Source organism: Oculina patagonica, chromosome 4 (assembly GCF_052425735.1).
Source record: "Oculina patagonica isolate OP01 chromosome 4, crgOcupat, whole genome shotgun sequence".
Taxonomy (NCBI): domain Eukaryota; kingdom Metazoa; phylum Cnidaria; class Anthozoa; order Scleractinia; family Oculinidae; genus Oculina; species Oculina patagonica.
This window is the reverse complement of record NC_135761.1, coordinates 24,245,474-24,267,858: the sequence shown is the minus strand read 5'-3', so window position 1 is coordinate 24,267,858 and position 22,385 is coordinate 24,245,474. Positions and strand designations below refer to the sequence as shown.

Below are 22,385 nucleotides of genomic sequence, written 5' to 3'. Positions count from 1 at the left end.
TCTCCCTTCTCTTAAACCACTCTACACTAACTCTTTTTCCTTATCCTCCTTCTCCCTTCACCCAAACCACTCTACACTAACTCCTTCCCCTTATCCTCCTTCTCCCTTCCCCCAAACCACCCTACACTAACTCCTTTCCCTTATCCTCCTTCTCCCTTCCCCCAAACCACTCTACACTAACTCCTCTCTTTATCCTCCTTCTCCCTTCCCCTAAATTACTCAACACTAACTCCTTTCTTTATCCTCCTTCTCCCTTCCCCTAAACCACTCTACACTAACTCCTTTCCCTTCTCCTCCTTCTCCCTTCCCCCAAACCACTCTACACTAACTCCTTTCCCTTATCCTCCTTCTCCCTTCCCCCAAACCACTCTACACTAACTCCTTTCCCTTATCCTCCTTCTCCCTTCCCCCAAACCACTCTACACTAACTCCTTCCGCTTATCCTCCTTCTCCCTTCCCTCAAACCACTCTACACTAACTCCTTCCCCTTGTCCTCCTTCTCCCTTTCCCCAAACCACTCTACACTAACTCTTTCCCCTTATCCTCCTTCTCCCTTTCCCCAAACCACTCTACACTAACTCCTTCCCCTTATCCTCCATCTCCCTTCCCCCAAACCACTCTACACTAACTCCTTCCCCTTATCCTCCTTCTCCCTTCCCCCAAACCACTCTGCACTAACTCCTTCCCCTTATCCTCCTTCTCTTTTCCCCCAAACCACTCTACACTAACTCCTTCCCCTTATCCTTCTTCTCCCTTCCCCCCAAATCACTCTACACTAACTCCTTTCCCTTATCCTCCTTCTCCCTTCCCCCAAACCACTCTGCACTAACTCCTTCCCCTTATCCTTCTTCTCCCTTCCCCCCAAATCACTCTACACTAACTCCTTCCCCTTATCCTTCTTCTCCCTTCCCCCAAACCACTCTACACTAACTCCTTCCCCTTATCCTCCTTCTCCCTTCCTCCAAACTACTCTACACTAACTCCTTCCCCTTATCCTCCTTCTCCCTTCCCCCAAACCACTCTACACTAACTCCTTCCCCTTATCCTCCTTCTTCCTTCCCCCAAACCACTCTACACTAACTCCTTTCCCTTATCCTCCTTTTCCCTTCCCCCAAACCACTCAACACTAACTCCTTTCCCTTATCCTCCTTTTCCCTTCCCCCAAACCACTCTACACTAACTCCTTCCCCTTATCCTGCTTTTCCCTTCCCCCAAACCACTCTACATTAACTCCTTTCCCTTATCCTGCTTTTCCCTTCCCCCAAACCACTCAACACTAACTCCTTTCCCTTATCCTCCTTTTCCCTTCCCCCAAACCACTCTACACTAACTCCTTTCCCTTATCCTCCTTTTCCCTTCCCCCAAACCACTCAACACTAACTCCTTTCCCTTATCCTCCTTTTCCCTTCCCCCAAACCACTCAACACTAACTCCTTTCCCTTATCCTGCTTTTCCCTTCCCCCAAACCACTCTACACTAACTCCTTTCCCTTATCCTCCTTCTCCCTTCCCCCAAACCACTCAACACTAACTCCTTTCCCTTATCCTCCTTTTCCCTTTCCCCAAACCACTCTACACTAACTCCTTTCCCTTATCCTCCTTCTCCCTTCCCCCAAACCACTCAACACTAACTCCTTCCCCTTATCCTGCTTTTCCCTTCCCCCAAACCACTCTACACTAACTCCTTTCCCTTATCCTCCTTTTCCCTTCCCCCAAACCACTCTACACTAACTCCTTCCCCTTATCCTCCTTCTCCCATCCCCCAAACCACTCAACACTAACTCCTTTCCCTTATTCTCCTTCTCCCATCCCCCAAACCACTCAACACTAACTCCTTTCCCTTATTCTCCTTCTCCCATCCCCCAAATTACTCAACACTAACTCCTTTCCCTTATCCTCCTTTTCCCTTCCCCCAAACCACTCTACACTAACTCCTTCCCCTTATTCTCCTTCTCCCATCCCCCAAACCACTCAACACTAACTCCTTTCCCTTATCCTCCTTCTCCCATCCCCCAAACCACTCAACACTAACTCCTTTCCCTTATCCTCCTTTTCCCTTCCCCCAAACCACTCTACACTAACTCCTTCCCCTTATCCTCCTTTTCCCTTCCCCCAAACCACTCTAGACTAACTCCTTCTCCTTATCCTCCTTCTCCCTTCCCCCAAACCACTCTACACTAACTCCTTCCCCTTATCCTCCTTTTCCCTTCCCCCAAACCACTCTAGACTAACTCCTTCCCCTTATCCTCCTTTTCCCTTCCCCCAAACCACTCTACACTAACTCCTTCCCCTTATCCTGCTTTTCCCTTCCCCCAAACCACTCTAGACTAACTCCTTCTCCTTATCCTCCTTCTCCCTTCCCCCAAACCACTCTACACTAACTCCTTTCCCTTATCCTCCTTCTCCCTTCCCCCAAACCACTCTACACTAACTCCTTCCCCTTATCCTCCTTCTCCCATCCCCCAAACCACTCAACACTAACTCCTTTCCCTTATCCTCCTTCTCCCTTCCCCCAAACCACTCTACACTAACTCCTTCCCCTTATCCTCCTTTTCCCTTCCCCCAAACCACTCTAGACTAATTCCTTTCCCTTATCCTCCTTCTCCCTTCCCCCAAACCACTCTACACTAACTCCTTCCCCTTATCCTCCTTTTCCCTTCCCCCAAACCACTCTAGACTAACTCCTTCTCCTTATCCTCCTTCTCCCTTCCCCCAAACCACTCTACACTAACTCCTTCCCCTTATCCTCCTTTTCCCTTCCCCCAAACCACTCTAGACTAACTCCTTCCCCTTATCCTCCTTTTCCCTTCCCCCAAACCACTCTACACTAACTCCTTCCCCTTATCCTCCTTTTCCCTTCCCCCAAACCACTCTAGACTAACTCCTTCTCCTTATCCTCCTTCTCCCTTCCCCCAAACCACTCTACACTAACTCCTTTCCCTTATCCTCCTTCTCCCTTCCCCCAAACCACTCTACACTAACTCCTTCCCCTTATCCTCCTTCTCCCTTCCCCCAAACCACTCAACACTAACTCCTTTCCCTTATCCTCCTTTCCCCTTCCCCCAAACCACTCTACACTAACTCCTTCCCCTTATCCTCCTTCTCCCATCCCCCAAACCACTCAACACTAACTCCTTTCCCTTATCCTCCTTTTCCCTTCCCCCAAACCACTCTACACTAACTCCTTCCCCTTATCCTCCTTTTCCCTTCCCCCAAACCACTCTACACTAACTCCTTTCCCTTATCCTCCTTCTCCCTTCCCCCAAACCACTCTACACTAACTCCTTTCCCTTATCCTCCTTTTCCCTTCCCCCAAACCACTCTACACTAACTCCTTCCCCTTATCCTCCTTCTCCTTTCCCCCAAACCACTCAACACTAACTCCTTCCCCTTATCCTCCTTCTCCTTTCCCCCAAACCCACTCTACACTAACTCCTTTCCCTTATCCTCCTTCTCCCTTCCCCCAAACCACTCAACACTAACTCCTTCCCCTTATCCTCCTTCTCCCTTCCCCCAAACCACTCAACACTAACTCCTTCCCCTTATCCTCCTTCTCCTTTCCCCCAAACCCACTCTACACTAACTCCTTTCCCTTATCCTCCTTCTCCCTTCCCCCAAACCACTCAACACTAACTCCTTCCCCTTATCCTCCTTCTCCCTTCCCCCAAACCACTCTACACTAACTCCTTTCCCTTATCCTCCTTCTCCCTTCCCCCAAACCACTCTACACTAACTCCTTCCCCTTATCCTCCTTCTCCCTTCCCCCAAACCACTCTACACTAACTCCTTCCCCTTATCCTCCTTCTTCCTTCCCCCAAACCACTCTACACTAACTCCTTTCCCTTATCCTCCTTCTCCCTTCCCCCAAACCACTCTACACTAACTCCTTCCCCTTATCCTCCTTCTTCCTTCCCCCAAACCACTCTACACTAACTCCTTTCCCTTATCCTCCTTCTCCCTTCCCCCAAACCACTCTACACTAACTCCTTTCCCTTATCCTCCTTCTTCCTTCCCCCAAACCACTCTACACTAACTCCTTTCCCTTATCCTCCTTCTCCCTTCCCCCAAACCACTCTACACTAACTCCTTTCCCTTATCCTCCTTCTTCCTTCCCCCAAACCACTCTACACTAACTCCTTCCCCTTATCCTCCTTCTCCCTTCCCCCAAACCACTCTACACTAACTCCTTCCCCTTATCCTCCTTCTCCCTTCCCCCAAACCACTCTACACTAACTCCTTCTCCTTATCCTCCTTCTCCCTTCCCCCAAACCACTCTACACTAACTCCTTCCCCTTATCCTCCTTCTCCCTTCCCCCAAACCACTCTACACTAACTCCTTCCCCTTATCCTCCTTCTCCCTTCCCCCAAACCACTCTACACTAACTCCTTTCCCTTATCCTCCTTCTTCCTTCCCCCAAACCACTCTACACTAACTCCTTCCCCTTATCCTCCTTCTCCCTTCCCCCAAACCACTCTACACTAACTCCTTTCCCTTATCCTCCTTCTCCCTTCCCCCAAACCACTCTACACTAACTCCTTTCCCTTATCCTCCTTCTCCCTTCCCCCAAACCCACTCTACACTAACTCCTTTCCCTTATCCTCCTTTTCCCTTCTCCCAAACCACTCAACACTAACTCCTTTCCCTTATCCTCCTTCTCCCTTCCCCCAAACCACTCTACACTAACTCCTTCCCTTTATCCTCCTTTTCCCTTCCCCCAAACCACTCTACACTAACTCCTTCCCCTTATCCTCCTTCTTCCTTCCCCCAAACCACTCTACACTAACTCCTTTCCCTTATCCTCCTTCTCCCTTCCCCCAAACCACTCTACACTAACTCCTTCCCCTTATCCTCCTTCTCCCTTCCCCCAAACCACTCTACACTAACTCCTTCCCCTTATCCTCCTTCTCCCTTCCCCCAAACCACTCTACACTAACTCCTTCCCCTTATCCTCCTTTTCCCTTCCCCCAAACCACTCTACACTAACTCCTTTCCCTTATCCTCCTTTTCCCTTCCCCCAAACCACTCTACACTAACTCCTTCCCCTTATTCTCCTTCTCCCATCCCCCAAACCACTCAACACTAACTCCTTCCCCTTATCCTCCTTCTCCCTTCCCCCAAACCCACTCTACACTAACTCCTTCCCCTTATCCTCCTTCTTCCTTCCCCCAAACCACTCTACACTAACTCCTTTCCCTTATCCTCCTTTTCCCTTCCCCTAAACCACTCTACACTAACTCCTTTCCCTTATCCTCCTTCTCCCTTCCCCCAAACCACTCTACACTAACTCCTTCCCCTTATCCTCCTTCTCCCTTCCCCCAAACCACTCTACACTAACTCCTTCCCCTTATCCTCCTTCTTCCTTCCCCCAAACCACTCTACACTAACTCCTTCCCCTTATCCTCCTTTTCCCTTCCCCCAAACCACTCTACACTAACTCCTTTCCCTTATCCTCCTTCTCCCTTCCCCCAAACCACTCTACACTAACTCCTTCCCCTTATCCTCCTTCTCCCATCCCCCAAACCACTCAACACTAACTCCTTCCCCTTATCCTCCTTCTCCCTTCCCCCAAACCCACTCTACACTAACTCCTTCCCCTTATCCTCCTTCTTCCTTCCCCCAAACCACTGTACACTAACTCCTTTCCCTTATCCTCCTTTTCCCTTCCCCCAAACCACTCTACACTAACTCCTTTCCCTTATCCTCCTTTTCCCTTCCCCCAAACCACTCTACATTAACTCCTTCCCCTTATTCTCCTTCTCCCATCCCCCAAACCACTCAACACTAACTCCTTCCCCTTATCCTCCTTCTCCTTTCCCCCAAACCCACTCTACACTAACTCCTTTCCCTTATCCTCCTTCTCCCTTCCCCCAAACCACTCAACACTAACTCCTTCCCCTTATCCTCCTTCTCCTTTCCCCCAAACCACTCTACACAAACTCCTTCCCCTTATCCTCCTTCTTCCTTCCCCCAAACCACTCTACACTAACTCCTTCCCCTTATCCTCCTTCTTCCTTCCCCCAAACCACTCTACACTAACTCCTTTCCCTTATCCTCCTTCTCCCTTCCCCCTAACCACTCTACACTAACTCCTTCCCCTTATTCTCCTACTCCCATCCCCCAAACCACTCAACACTAACTCCTTCCTCTTATCCCCCTTCTTCCTTCCCCCAAACCACTCTACACTAACTCCTTTCCCTTATCCTTCTTCTCCCTTCCCCCAAACCACTCTACACTTACTCCTTCCCCTTATCCTCCTTCTTCCTTCCCCCAAACCACTCTACACTAACTCCTACCCCTTATCCTTCTTCTCCCTTCCCCCAAACCACTCTACACTAACTCCTTTCCCTTATTTCCGCCTTCTCCCTTTCCCCAAACCACTCTAGTCCCTTTGCCTTATCCCCCTTCTTCCTTTCCTCTCAACGCTTACCCGTTACTCCTTTCTTTTATTCTTCTTCTCCGTCCTTTAAACCCTTTTAACTCTTATTTCTTTACCCATCATCCTCCTTCTCCCTTCTCCCTAACCCCTTTACTCCTTACTCCTTTCCCCTTTTCCTCCCTCTCCCTTCCCCCTCAACGCTTTAGCCTTTAAACCTCTCTTTTTTCCTCCTTCTCCCTTCTCTCTAACCCTTCGTCCTTCGTCCTCCTTCTTCTTTTCCGCTTCTCCTTCTCCTATCTCCTTGTCATAATCTTCCTGTTCTGTTCCTACTTCTCTTTTTCCCCTTCCCGTTTCCCCATTTTTCCTTTCCCTTATTCATTTTCCCTCGATCTTTTGCTCTTTCCTTTTTTCCTTTTTCCTCTTTCCGTTTGTTCCCTTTTCTTCTTTTCCACCCTTCCCTCTTTCCCTTTTCTCCTTCCTTTTCTCTTTTCCTCTTTACTTATTCGTTTCCTCCCTTTTTCCTTTTCCCCTTACAGCTCCCTCTCTCAGTTATCCCCTTCCCTATCTTCCTTTTTATTTTTGTTCGCTTCCTCTTTCCCATTTTCTTTTTTCCTTCTCTCTTCTTTTCTTCTTCATCTGTTTTCCAAAAGGAAGTTGTAAAAGCCCAGGGCTTGTATAACTTCGTAAAGTAGGAGTGCGAAGGTGGAATTGTATAAGCCCGGGACCTAAAATCGGGATGCCAAGATTTTCATATTGGTCTTTCTTCCATTTATCATCAACCTATCATAGAACGTAGCAAGCGGAATACAATAGCGAAACACTTGAGGTCTAAAAATAGAATGCAAACAATTCCCACAAGGCTAAGAAAACATCAGCGTGTTCTGATAGAAATAGTGGGAATCAGGGCGAAGTTTTCGTTTTCAAAAAAAATGTTTTAGGAACACTGGCTGTTTTAGAAAGTGTTTTTGGAAAATCGCCCGCAATTCCGGTTTGTTTGTCTGAGTCCTGTCTCAGTCATGACGTCACTAGCGTGCTTCGCTATATTACATGTGTTCACGATTTGGTCATTGTCGTGGTGACCCCGTCATTTCATGCAGACTCTGTTGGCATGCAGTTTTATTTCCCAGTTTCTTTTAAGAAAAACATTGCAGCAGTATCATTGATGTTATGACCAATTTATGGTAGCCTGCAGAACAGGCGGGGACAGGCGGTTTATTTTGCGGATCGCGCGAAGCCGATACAATCATTATAAATTCCAGGGCAGGCCTTAGGAATGTCCTATCTGCATTGATTCAAATGATAGCAAAAATGTACGTTTTTCACGATTTCAGTTGCCACGGCAGTGTCTAAATCGGGAACATATGTTGGTATGATTTTACTTGGAGAATAATCCTATCTTTGTTTTACTCTATAGTTCGTGGGTGTTCCGGTTATTGTCTTCAGTGCACCCATTTTCATTTTTATTTAGTGGTATGTTCATGAAGTTTTGTTAACCTTTCTCCCTCAAGGTTGTTAAGTGCCTGGCTCTGCATTCGGGAGGGATCAGGTTTCCCCCAATAAAGGGGGTTTATCCTGACGGGCGGCAGGCACGCTTGTTTAACATGTTACAAAGGTTTATATGCATAAGTGTTAATTATAAGGTAGAACTTTCTGCTTTGTCAATGAATGTAATGTGTGTGATTCAGATAGTTTTGAAATGTGCCAAACACAAGGCACCAGTAATTTTACTTGAATGAGTTCTGTTTCTTTAGGTGATTGAATTTTGAATGTATAGCACCAAATACAGTGCTATTTTTATTTAGTTAGCCATTTGTTTAATTGTTTTTCCTATCTGTCTCCCTACTCTAGAGATGCTTCCCTTGTTTGTGTTTTTTTTTTTTTTTTTTTTTTTTTTTGTTCCCTTGCTTTGTGGGGGGTGCTCTTACACTCGTCCCTTGTGAGGGCTGTGGCGGTTTTCCGCTCACCTTTGCTAGGTTGATACTTTTTATGTTTGTGTAATGTGATATTTCTGTTACTTTTATAAAAATAAACGGCCACACCTGTGGAAAAAAGATCCCAAAATGGGCAGTTTTGTTTTGTGCCAACAAACAGAGCTTAGCCAAAGCAGGACACACTGGTACTTTGAATAAGTAGTATTTAATTATGAAGGAGCAAAGATGCATAAATATTATTTCTCGCAACAACTGTACACACGGAAAGTCTGTCATTACACTAGAGATCTTTTACAGAGTTGTGCTAAGGGTTTGTACTTGTAAATAAATAAAACCGTTCAGTCAGAACTATTCTTGTTTCTACCTCTAAAGGAAAATATAAAGGTAAAGGTACAGGTAAATATAAAGTCTGTGTCCGAGCCAAGTGGCCTATTCAGCCGGAGCTTATCCCAGTTTCTGTAGCAGTAAGCAACTAGGAGTATTGCTACCCCCCCCCCCCTCACCCTGGATGGGATGCTTGTCCATCGCACGGGGACCCCCAAGCAGAAAATTCGCCGGTACCCATTTATACATCTGGGTGGAGAGAGCCATTAGAGCAGTTTTCAATTGAGTGTCGTAAAACCAAAACCAATGTAATTACTTCGGTCAATCACAAAAGACACAGACAATCCAGTGAACCAATCAAAACTCGAAGCAAATACATGTAACCGGCACGAAGCGCGGGAAAACGTGCGCGAGCGAGTCACGATTGGTTTTAGTTTTAGTTCTGATTGGCTGAGAAAGTGGCGCAAGATTTTAAAGCCAATCACTGAGCGTAGTAATTCAAAACCAAAGCAAACGCAATTTACTTTCGACACTCAAGTGAAAACCGCTCTATGAGAGTAAAGTCTCAAAGGCAATAGCGCATCACAAAGCACCTTCACATCATTAAATTGAGTTTTTATCAGTTTGTTTTGTCTCACTTGATATAATGTACGTACATCCTGCCGTCACGAGCAAATATCGCACTGGCCTCAACAGGAAATGATGTGATAATTGCCAGATAGATATGCTGTGTATGAATTTGACATACGGCCCGCCTTTAATAGACAGAACCTTTGAAATGATTGAGTACATGGTGTATGATGTGACTTGGCAAAATTTTAAACAATCAACTTTTTGGTGAGGAATGGCCTTCAGGTGTCAGCTCGCCGGTGTCCAATTCTTAACCAGTAACAGTAACAGTAACGCTCAGTATCAGCGTTCCGCTGACCAGTGAGAGATAAGGCTCTGACATAGAAGTGAGACACATTTTACCCGGAAGACAGTCGCAATCGCTTATTTTTCACAGATTGGGGGTGTAAAGAATGTCAAAGTTTGCGATGGCAAAACTTTCTTTTAACGCTAAACTTTTTGGCTGTAAAGCCCTCTGCAAATTGTATCTGAGGACAATTTGCTACGAAAAGCAAACCGCCGCCTGGTTAGCTCAGTTGGTAGAGCGCCGGACTGCTGTGCGGGAGGTCGTGGGTTCGAACCCCAGACCGGACCAACACTCAGGGTCTTAAAATAATGTGCTGCCTTTGTAATTACATCTGCAAATGGTTAGACATTGTAGTCTTCTCGGAAAAGGACGATAAACCGTAGGTCCCGTCTCCTGCATCTTCAGTCTTATAACAGGGGACGTTAAAGAACCCACACACTATTCGAAAAGAGTAGGGCACGAAGCTCCCGGTGTTGTGGTCTGGTGTACAGCGCATTTGAACATATAAACATGAAAAATGCGCTATATAAATTCATTATCATTATTATCATTAAAAGCTTCCAGGACTAATTGGAATGATCCACAGGGACTCGACGCTTACAAAACGGAACTTTTAGCACGGTTTGTTTTCTCCTCTAAGTTGAGGCAATGTCCATGGTTACGTTATCTTTCTTGGTATTTACCCCCCCCCCCCCCTCCAAAAAAAAAAAAAAAATGACTAAGGCAAGTGCCTCAGTCCAAAGCGGCCACGGCTCTGGTAATATTGCAGAAATTATGTATTGCAGAGTCAATCCATTTAAACTAACGGTAACGCTAGAAAGTTCTGTGTCGGGCGTTCCAGCCAAAAACAAAAATAAAACTCTGAAGGCATTCCGTGAATAACTGAATACAAGTGAGCACGAGATTATAGCAGGGGTACTTTTGGTAGCTACTTTAAAGTTCTAGAATGTTCAGTATTGTAAGCGAACAAGCCTTAACAACAAAAATATAGAAAGTTCGATTTAGTGTATTGAATCATGAAACACAAAAGACTACCGGTAATGAATACTTTTCAGACTTTTATCCGGACGGAAATACAATATTTCCTATAGTCAGGGACTACCGGACAATACAATATTATTGATATTATATATTTGTCCATAATTTTGATAGAGAAACACTTTTAATCTATTTGTGTATTTGTGGTTATGTAACCGTCTATTAACCCTTAATATGCTGAAATTATTTCTGAAAACCGTACAATTTTTTTTCTTTTGCTGAACCTTTCCGATTTTTTTCCTTGCTCCTTTCCTTTTCGTTTTTCTCTGCTTTCTTATTCTCTCTATCTTTTACTCTGTGCACCCCTTCTACTGGCCTGAAAAATTTTGATCTGAATCAATGGAAAACCCTGGAAAGGAGATCATGATCAAGTACGGGTATTTTGGCCTGTTTTAGCACCAATTTTACACCAAAAACTGATCGTGTTTTTTTCGATTAGCTCTGTCGTAATGCAGTCAATATTGAAGATGGATAGTCCTGTGGAAAGATCTATCCAAGCTCTATAAGATGCAACTCACAAAAATCTGCTGACGTGTAAATTAGTGACGTCATAAGTGGCAGAATGGCCATTCCTCCAAATCCCGGAATAATCCGCGCTTAGCATGTTACGGGTTAAAATATCCTCACAAAAGGAAGACTGGTAATTTGACCTACACTGCTGTTTTCATGGGGCAGTGTCACTGTGATTTAGTGCTACTTGAATATCCAACGAAAGTGTTGGTATATTAATTCGAAATCCACTTATAGTTGCCTAGTCTTGCTAAAACGTACTGTGCTAGTCATGAAAATTGTTAAAAAAAGTGGTGTGGTTATGGATGGCCATGTGCAAGAAGAACGTGGCCTAAGACTTTATATGAAAATGTCGGGGTGACGTTTTCAATTTTGACAGCGTAAATACTTAGAAAAAAAATCACATCGAAAACCATTGATTAGGGATTATTCACATAAATTTATGCCTTTTGTTTAATTTTTCAATGGTTATTTTGTCATAATCAGTGAGTTTTCCCTCATAGTTCGAGCATAGTTTGCACAAAACGTAAAAGCCTTATCGTAACACTGTCCCGTAAAGTAATTTAACATCTTACAACACAAATTGATCGTGTTTGAGACTGGTTAACGAAACAAAGTCATCGACGAGAGGATAGTGCAAATGTTCGTCAAGTATGAAATCGTATGACAACAACAACAACAACAACAACAACAACACATATGCACACACACAGGCTTTCTCCATAACTAAAAGGACTGCAGCTTTACCTCACAAGCGACGCAAGCAGAAGCGCAAGCGTTAGTAATTTTGTTAAGTTTGTGCCACGGTGAAAACGAACGTCGACATAAGCATAAGCATAAGGCACGATGTTTACTAGTTACAAGGCTCAATTGCACAGACGCAGGGAAATCTAGAACGAATGTTTTAATTTGGCCAGACACGGCCAGACGTCGTAAATTTCCTTGTGATTATGCGATGTTTCATTTTCACACGTCTTCGCACGCGCAAGCACGAAAAAAGGATTTCCCCCCCCCCCCTTGTTCATATGCTTATGCTTGCGTCGAGACCGTTTTCACAGTGAAATAAGAGCTGTTATGCTTGCGCTTGTGCTTGCGTCGCTAGTGAAAACCAGGCTTTAATCTCAGGAGGAGTAATTGAGAATAAATTGAAGTTATTACCTGAAGGTTTTTCAAGATACATGTACTCTTGTGGTTATTTTCTTACTTGAGGAATTAGACAACTTCTACATTTGCAAATGAGTAATTGCTGAAAGCGCCGGCTACCATTTTTACCAGTTTTTTTTATTTTGGACTGTTTTGACAGTTTTCTGGCCTATTGTTGGTTTAAAGTGAACTATCTGTTTGATTCCATAAGGAACTTTTCGTAAACGAACGGCTACGAACGTCGCTTTCAAAGAATCAAGTAAATATTTTGCTATGTTTGCCAAAATCACATAGCCGTTCATTATCGTGTGTCGCCGGGCACTATTACTCGACAGATAGTGGCTTTTACACGAAAAAAAAAAGTATATTTGTTTTGTTAATTATTTTAATTCAGACATAACTCCTCATTTAGACATAATTACCACTTTGTATTAAGCTCGTTCCAACATTCCCCTTATTCTGAGTGGTAAAGATAATAAAATCGCCCAAATGAGATTGAACGTCAGTGCTGGTACACCTCTCTGATCAATTATCAAAGCAATGGATGTTTTAAAAGCTTGCAACATGGCCATCGACTTTTTTATATTGGGAACCAACTGTGATTTCAATAATGTTGTAGAAAACAGGCCTTTTTACTCAATCAAGAGTCCAGAGAAGAGTCAAGAGTCCAGTATAGAGAATCTAGGCATATACAACCCTGAAATAACAAATTAATTACTTACCAAGTAAAAGCAATAAATAAACCGTTACCCACCCGCAAAGATCAGTACATTTATTATCCTGCTGGACCTAATGTGAGTAAACAACGGAACGATAGTCTGATCAAGTGAATACTACGGCATTTATTACAACACCACTCGGCTCATATCTCTCAGGGTCACACTGCACCTTTATCTGATACAGTATCAATATATATAAGGCTACGTAAATCATAAAAAAAGCCACAGTTTCATTAAATAAAGTTTACTATTGAATTTGAAAGTTCCTGCTTAGTCAGTTACTTTACGCGCGCTCGGCCGTTCAAAGGGGGCCCCTTTTCCAATCCAGGAGAAAGACCGTTTGATAATACTGCTATTAGAGACTGTTTCTCAGACATTCTTTTATATATTGATGACTTTTTTACTCTAGTGTCTTATTTTTTTCAGTCAACAGCAAATATCCCAAAGCTTTTTATTCGGTACCACAAGTTCCGTGCATCCTCTAGTTTACTTGTGGCAAATTAATATATTTTCTTCCTCCCTTAACCTACAAAAAAGACTAAAAAGAAGCAAAAAATAACTAAATGAATCTGAAATTAGTCTTGAAAATGCATAAATGCGAGCTCTCGCCTGTCACTGTCTGACTCTTTCCGAGATCGTTTAATGAAACGATAAAACTCGTTCCCAGAGTATCCCTTCCAGCGAGAACTTTGGGTACGATATTTTCCACTGGCTAAGGTCACGCTCTTTTTACTTGCTATTGCTTCGCCGGCTCGATATTGCTCGACGAAAAATAAAAGAGATTGCTATCAGTCTATCGGATTTCAAAATATCACTGACAAACTTGTCAAAAATGCAGGAAGCGAAAGAAAGAAGAAGAACTGAATCAAGTATTAAACCGAACTTTTCAATTGGTGAGGCACAAACTGCGCATGTCAATCGACTCTCTTATTGATCTCTATACGATTTACTCGCACAGCATTTAGAAGCAATGCTAGCCAAGAAAACTTCGACTCGTTAAATACTGCTATAAAACACAATATTTTCACTCGTTAATTAAATTGAACGGGCTTCTCCAAGGTCACTTAGGATTCAATTATAACAGAAGTTTCGTCAAGGAAGTTTTCATTTAAATCATTTTTGGCGTTGATCAGGAGATAATAGTCTTGAAGATTAAAAATCTGGCAAAAAGGAAAAAAAATTGAAAGTAGCCACCAATGTTTTCGAAGCTTGCTCTAATTTATACTTGATTAAAATGCTTGGTCGCGTCCACCTAATTTGTGCCAAGATATTTTTAGAACTGAGAGTTATTAAAATTAAAGCTTGATTGATCATAAAAGAAATAATCAAAAAATCTGACGGCCGAATGTCTGAGTGACAGGCTTCGTTGCCGGGTTTGTCGGTTTATTGACGGCGTTTTAGCTCTAAGCTCAAAAAATTATATTTGACTTTTAGCTTTTTGGCTAAGCACAATATTTTTTTCGCGACTTAAAGCAGTGCAAATGACTCTGCGAAAAGCGTAACAAAGGGCTTTTCATTATGAGGTTATAGTGATTTGTCAGACTTCCTTTTGCCAGAATAAGTTACTTAACTGAACAAAGAAATTATATTCAAGCCGCTTTCGCTTTATCGGTTACTAATTGTACCCGTGGCGCTAGCGAAAATGTGTGATGTGTTCATACGTGTTTCTTAAATTTATTTTTGGTCTCCCCAGAAAGAAACAAGTCTGAGCAGTAAAAAACACTGTCGCGCGCAGTTAGTCTTTATTATGCCTTGTAAATCGCCTGGCTTCCCAATAAGTAAACATTTTGCATGAGGTGTACGCAAAAATAGCATTTTTTTAATCAAGAAATTCTTCTCTCTGATGAACCAATTCTTCAAACGGTAATTCCACTGAATGACAGGGTCATCCCAGAAGACTCAAATGAGTGAAATCCACCTCATTATGTGTGCAAATGTGTTTACATATCATTAAGCAAGCGACACGATAGCGCACAAGTAAAGTACCTCTGACATATGAGCCACGGCTGACTGGCTCTGTGCTAAAAAAAGAGCACTTTTGCTTGTTGTTATTAATTTTATGTGTAGCCTAACCACATGGTTAATATTTATAAGCATGCAATGATTCGAGAGCCGACCGCAAGAGAAAGATCGCGGTGAAACTACGAACGTCGTGATCAGTCCTCTACGGAAAACTTTGTTTCCACCTTGCGGTTTTCGAAAACAGAGTTTGTGGCTTTCCCATTTTAACACAGGGAAACACTATGGATTAGAGATTTTGTCGAGATTGGACATGTCAAACCTATCTGATTTGCTAGATTTTTGAGGCATTTATAGATATACAGATCAAGGAACCGGCCCACTACGGTTACACGTTGATGCGGCGGATTAAATCATGGTTGAAAGTATTTTCGGAGGAAGAGCTACATATCCTTTAAACTGCCATGAAAGAAACATTTTTCAGCCGCCGCGATTAGCAGATAGACGGCTCTCTGTACCATCGACTCATTTGAAAACAATCTCCGAGGCTGGCGATGACAATGTGTGTTCGTCCATCTCGGCAAGTTCGTTGGAAGAAAACACTGCCATCGATGGACCAACCTCTTACCGTCGGCCCCGAACAATGTCATTACCCGCGATCTACCGGGACGGCTCGTATTTGAGAATTAAACGCTCCTCGAATACGCTGAGCCCTTGTAAGCGCAGATATTCGGAACCAGGTGGCATTACGGCGCAGCATATTATTCATCGCTTATCGCTACGTTCGGGTGACAGCGATGAAAGTGAAAATGGTTCTGGCAAAAGACCTTCGGTGAAAAGCATGGAAGCAAGGTACTCAGTTCGCGAGAGTGGTTTCCCCGATTTTGGGGGGCCTCGACGGCATTCCGACCCAATGCGTTATGTAACAGAAAGCATGCATCGACTCGAAATTTCGCAAGAGCATCAAGTCAAAACGACAACAAAGACAACAAAGTCTGTCACATGCCCAGCAGTGAAAACGTTATCTGACAGTATCAAAGTACGACAACCGCGAAACGATAATGAACAGAGAAGTAAAACAGCGGTCGTACGAAGGCGAAAGTCCTCTCTAGTACCCGTGCCTTTTAGCTCAATGCAGCAACACTCAAAAGCGAGTCAAACTCAACCGACTTCTGACCGGCGTCCAAGGTCGTTCCCTCCGAGCAAAAGGGACGGTAAACAAAAGTGTAATCTCCCAGAGTTGAAAACAGCGTTTTTGACTGGACACGTTGCAAATGGATCCGATGCAAACGATTACAATAACAACGAAGACCAGGCGCTGGAAAGCGATGAGTCAAAAGAGGACAAATATACCGCAAATGCGGACATTTTGGTTCAATGGATGAAGTTTTTTGGGTGATTGTGTGGTATGCTTCCTACATCATAAAACAAAACTATTATACAACTATGATAACAATGAGTATTTTTTAGTTTTCTTTTGTAACCATCTACGAGTGAATCCACTGTCGACGATTGTTTGTTTTTCAATAAATAATTGAAACTTAAAAGGTATTTCCGACTGGTTTATTGGTTTGTTTGCCTTCGAAATTTAAACCCCATCAGTACCTTTTCTAAAGGCTTTGAATCGGAAATTGTTATAAATGTTCCTTCGGTGCGAACCTAAACAACCGCAAAATGAGAAACAGAATATTCAGAATTTAATAAGTGATGCAAATTTAACCAAACAAAGCTCCTGACACCACGAACAGGCTTTCATTTGTTTAAAAATAGAACTGCTATAAAAAATTTGCTGCCATAATGTTTACCGGTTTTTCAGTGTATTAAAAACCGCAAACTGCCGTTAAGAAATCTATCACTGAACAAATATGCTCAAATACGATCACAGATAATTCTCCGAAATATACCAGCTTATTTTTCTCTTTATACGTTGGTTTTATGCAGTGTGTTTGCGCTCGCCGAATTTGAGTGAAACAGATCTCTAGCCTTAAAAATATTTATTGTATTAAAGCCAAAAGCGAGAGAACAGAAAACTGACGCGCCTACAAATACGGTACTAACAATAAATAATGCAAATTTGGTTGTAAAAAAGCCAAAGTCAAAACTACTATATATAGCTTTAATTTTTAATAATCTTCGACACAAACAGCTGTCGATCATTCTAGAGAGAGTTAAAAATGATAAGAGAATTTGCAATTTAAAAATAAAGGAGTAAAGGCTATGAATGGTGGGTTTGAAATTCAAACTCCTGAACTATTTTGCCACAAGTTTATCAACTCAGGATCAACTTCACGTTGCAATATTCCAACCCAGTCTAAAATGCACACATTGGTAGAGTAAGTTTAAATTAAATAAGATGTTTATCAGGCGCTTTTCTACTGACGTCCTCGCATACATAAGACGACTTTTAATTACACTGTGTTTTTAGATTTACATCAATTTGCGACAGATTAGCGATCTGCTGTCATAACAAAATGATATTTATAAATGGCGCCCCTCACACCGCGCTCGAAATTTTACTTCGCCGTGGGAAATCGAGGGGTTCAAACAAGTCAGTGAAAGTCGCAGCATGCCATTTGAATAGTTTCTGTGTTGTTAGGGAAAATAAAAGTTTACCATTCATGTTATTTGTTACTAGGCTGAACCATAAATTCATTCATTTAAATTAGCTCTTTTCTGTGTTTTACGCTTTTCGCGAGCCACTCAACATTGCAGTTTGAGTCGTCGCTTCAAAAAAAAGTCCGTTTCGTTTTCCATTTTGTTTAAAACCAATTAATCAGTCTAACGAGTTCACCATGCGGAACTTCACAGCACGTCGGCAAAAAAAAGGTAGAAAAATTATCATACATATTTCCGCCAAACAAGCTTAATATTTCACTTTCGTTATCAGTGAACATTTGAAACTAAACGGAATCATTTATTTTTCTTCCATTGCAAACAAAAAAATATGTATGTATACAAATCAATATTCAATATTTTCCCACTAATATAAATTTAAATTTGTGGCACTACACATATTCAAATTCGTATTTTATCTTAAGCTTTTTAGTTTTTTTTAGTGAAATTAAAACTTGACATAAAAATGGTTTATATACGAGGCTAAAAACTATAAATAAAAATGTTTACTCTGGTGATAAGAACAAGTCGAAAACGTTCGATTCGTATAATATTTCTTATAGTTTTTAGCCTTGTGTATAAATCAAATTAAAATTTGTCCTTTACTTCTGACAACTTTGTGACCGTATCGATTACAATTTTTTTTCGAGAAGTTTTTTGTCATTTTATCTACTTTTGCTTTCAACCAAAGATTACTCTAGAATATTTGTGGCTAGAGTTATTGAATTTAAAGACAAAGTGAGAAATACAAATAATATAGACAAATATCTTGTATCTGACCAGAGTGGACTGAATTTATCGATAGATAACAACAACCGAAGTAATTCACAATATGGCCTGCGGTAACACAAAGGTCATGGGGGTTTTTTCACGGCAACTTCTAGAAAAAAAAAATACAAACACAACTTTAAGAAACATTTCTTTACCAAACAACTATAAGCATTTCTAGATGAATTCCATTTCATGTACCGTACAAATGATTTAATTCAGAAAGAAAAAGATTGAAAAACAAACAACTGAAACAAGACTTTTAGATTGTTGTTTACAAGGCAGGGTATCCTCGTTAAAAATCAACAAAACGGAAAACAATCCATGCGGTAAACGTTGTTGACATGTTTTTTGCGGTTCTATATCGGAAGTAAGTGGGATTTGTGACATTATTATTAAAACAGCAATAAAAAGTGAACGAAACCCACGGCAACTCTTTACTAGTCTGTAATTATGGATCGTAATCTTTTAATTTCAATCCTGATCAAAATTAGAACGCCGTGTGTAATTCGCGTTCAGCCACGTGGATTCACTCAGAGGTATCAAAAGTATTTCAAAATCAAGGTTGAATCCAAGCCAATCGAGCTGGATTTCGTCGTTTTCACCATTACTGGTAGTAACTCCAGGGCCCGCACGTTTTCGGTCAACGGTGACCAAGCGCCCGATTCAGTTGGTGCTGTCCTAAGGGATCGCGGGCTTTGGAAAGTTGATCTCCCATATACATAGCCTCACACGCCGCTATAATTTATATTACGGCCTCGCGCTATTACGGACACTAAACAACGTCCCGTGCTTGTCTGCTATAACAAGAGTTGACTGTACATGTATTAGCAACTGCGTGAGCTGACTGATCATCAACGAGCGAGCATATGAACCAATAACAGACGCGTTCACATTTTATATTTAGTGACCTGCACTAATTTGAAAGCTCTATTCCCATTGTTAATCCATTGCTTATCCATTAACCTTTTTGTTCTTGGCGTCTTCCACACTTGTTTCTCGCTACAATATGGGAAATTAAGACTGTCTGGCAGTCTTACAACCACATATGGTGACCCGAAACAACTTATGCATCTGAAAACCTTAAAGATTTCTCCTGCCTCAATTTCTTCGTACGCGAGTAAGGCCTTGATACTCAGCAAGCTACGGAGCTTGTAGGAATGAAGTTATAACTGTAAACGGGTATATCTCTAAAAGATGATTTCCAGTCCGTACTGCGCAATCTCGGCCGCATTGTTTATATGAGTCTCGCACAAAGGAATGTTTACTACCCAAACAAGTAAAAATTCCGGGACAACCATAACAAATCTTTTTCTTTATTATTAACGTCAGATGTCCTTGCAAAACAAAAATAACGAGTAGAATATCCATGTTATTCCAAACCGACGTTTCAGCTCATCGAGCAATCCTGAACAAAACCACCCGTAATGGGGAACTTCATGTACGCTATTACTGAATTGTAACGTAACAACTCACTAATTCAAAGCAGAAATGACAATCGCGAGTTTGCGCTGCACGGACTGGAAATCACCTTTAAATTGGGCCCCAGGCTCATTGCTCGGATGATCTTTCCCGGAAATTTTGAAAATCTAGACAGGCTTCAATGTCATGTGGTGCATTTTAAACACTCTGAGACACAGTTTTAAGTCAGTTTTAAACCAACTTTAATTTTTTTTTAAGTTGCATTGTATTTTGGGCCTGTTTACATGATCCCGGAATGACTTTCATTTCGGAACGAAACTCGTTCCGGAATGAAGTACGTCTGCATTCAAATGACAGAGCCAACCGGCTCAACCTAAGACGTTTTCACATGGCGAGATCAAAAACAAAGATGGCGGAGGTTTCGCTCAAACATGTTATTGTGTCCATTAATGGCCACATTTGCAATTTTAACGAGCAATTTGACCATAGGACCCGTAGGGTTGCATCTTTGTGCTATACAGGGAATGTTCGCTCTGAGTTCAAACTGTGGCCTCCGTGTGCGGTTTCATGAGATGCAGTTTCATCTCGGAACGAAATTCGTTTTGCCAAAACGAAAATTTCATTCCGAAATGAAAAACCGAGATGAACTCATTCCGGAATGACTTGACATTCGTCTCAGTACCATGTATACAGATACAGAGAAATATAAGGGGGTGGATTCAACTCTATCCGGAATAAAAGTCATTGCGGAATCATGTAAACAGGCCCTTAGTTACATTCAATTAAATTTTCCCAAAATGATGCGCCTACACCCCGACTCACATCGTTACGGCCACGAGAAGTTTGAATGTCTAGACATCTTGCTGGGGCAAATGAAGGAATATAATTCCCATCAAAGGCGGGATGTTACATGTGGTGGTGACCTTTGGTCACATATTTTTATATTTTGTTCCAACAAGAAGTAATGACAAGAACCATTCATAAATACAGTCAAAACTGAGCTACCGTGTACATATGGACCATTCAAAGCACACGGTTGTTGCAGATGGTGGGTACGGCTGGGTAGTATGTTTTGCCGCATGCATGGTTCAGTTTCTTGTTAGTGGGATACAGAACAACTTTGGTATACTGTATATCTACATTTTGAAGGAGCTTAGCGATGGCGGAAAAGCGAAATCAGGTACTAAATTAAATGCATCTCGTTACTTTCTTCATACATGTATGTGATTACGTTTTGTTTTTGAGAATCGAAACTCTAACTCATAGTCTCAAGTGTAATAAGTTGGACATCTCTTACCAAACCGATATCGCGCGATTATCAGGTTTTACCTCAAACAGAGTATATGTGAGTCACCGAGGGAAGTGATATTACCTTTGCTCTCGAATATTGTGTTTCAGGTTCACTTCTAGATTTTTTAATGTTCTCTGAGCCATTTGAAGTTGTATTACTGTTAAGCCTGTCAGTGACATGCAGTAAGGCAAGCGATGCTTGTAAAAACAGCAAAACGAGAATACGTTTTCCCTTTTATAATGTTAGTCTTGAAAACACTATTTGAAATCTGGGTTGCCCTTTAACAGTGTGCCACCTGAATGCCACCAGAGAAAATTTTGTGCAAATTGATAAACTGAATGAAAACCTCGATCGTTAAATATAGATTTGTGACAAATTATCAATCTAAGCAAGCTTCACACTACATTCCAGAAGCAATAAATTAATGACCTTGGAAAGTTGTAAAGAATTTGCTTGGGTGGCCTTGGTTGGAGTAGTTGCACTGTAACTGACCTAAACAGATACCTAAAGCGAAAAATTTATTTTCAGTATATATGTGCCCGTTGTGTATGCGTTTTTCTATTTTACAGGATAAGCTATGATTACAGCCAATAAACGATTAAGCTATCCCAACGGGAACGAATAGACCTCGCAAAAGTAGCGTCATGAAATGCCTATTTTAAAATCCTCTCGTGATCATGGTGACCGAGAGTCATTGCTTTCGGAACCTTCGGGTATATCAAGAAAAAAAAAAACGCGCTAAGCTAAAATCACGCGAGAACATACAGGCTGCAAAATTTTGAACGTGCTGACGGATAAGCCTTCAGTTTTTAAATCAATTAATATTAATCTACCGATCAAGGCTACGGATGAAAAAAAAAAGTCAAAATGCACAAGAAACTCTACTGACTCTAATAAATAATACATCAGGTTGGATATGATATTTAATAAAAGAAATACCTGTGACTCCGTTTGGCCGGACAGGCCTTCCTACGAGACGGATCCAGAGGACAACGTGATTTTCGTTTAGAGTAAACATGTTCGGGGTGGAGGCCGTGGTTGTTTATACCATTTGCACGGGGAAATGGGTTTGTTCTCGGTTTGGCCAAATGGTAAGCAAAAACATCTAATGGAAATTCCAAATTAGATTTGGCGTGTTCCATTTACCAGAATAAACTCGGCACAGAGCTGAGTTGCCGCATATACGGGTTGCAACTGGGCAGGTATATAAAAGCAAATGGTAAGCAAATTTTCCGTTTCGTATATTACAAAATAGCTTTACCATTTACATCCCAGCCGAAATTTCCGGAATTTTTTGGTAAATGGTAAAAACTCGTAACGGTTCCGCAATGTCAAGCTTTCTCATCTCCCCCGGGCATTTGTCTATTTTTAAATG

At 42.0% G+C, this 22,385-nt stretch overlaps 1 protein-coding gene and 1 non-coding gene across 2 annotated transcripts; both read left to right on the top strand.

Annotated features, from left to right (window-relative positions):
- The first annotated feature begins 9,761 nt into the window (after positions 1-9,761).
- On the top strand, positions 9,762-9,834 carry Trnas-gcu (transfer RNA serine (anticodon GCU)). The gene has a single exon. It is a non-coding gene; the product is annotated as a tRNA-Ser (tRNA).
- A 5,087-nt stretch (positions 9,835-14,921) lies between these two features.
- Positions 14,922-16,467, top strand: LOC144649910 (uncharacterized). The gene has a single exon (XM_078509505.1). It carries the CDS (start codon positions 15,332-15,334, stop codon positions 16,313-16,315), a length of 984 nt encoding a protein of 327 aa, XP_078365631.1. The 5' UTR covers positions 14,922-15,331; the 3' UTR covers positions 16,316-16,467.
- Positions 16,468-22,385: the final 5,918 nt, after the last annotated feature.

Coding starts and splice junctions, on each gene's coding strand:
- LOC144649910 (XM_078509505.1), top strand. CDS start 15,332: ATGGTTGAAAGTATTTTCGGAGGAAGAGCTACATATCCTTTAAACTGC.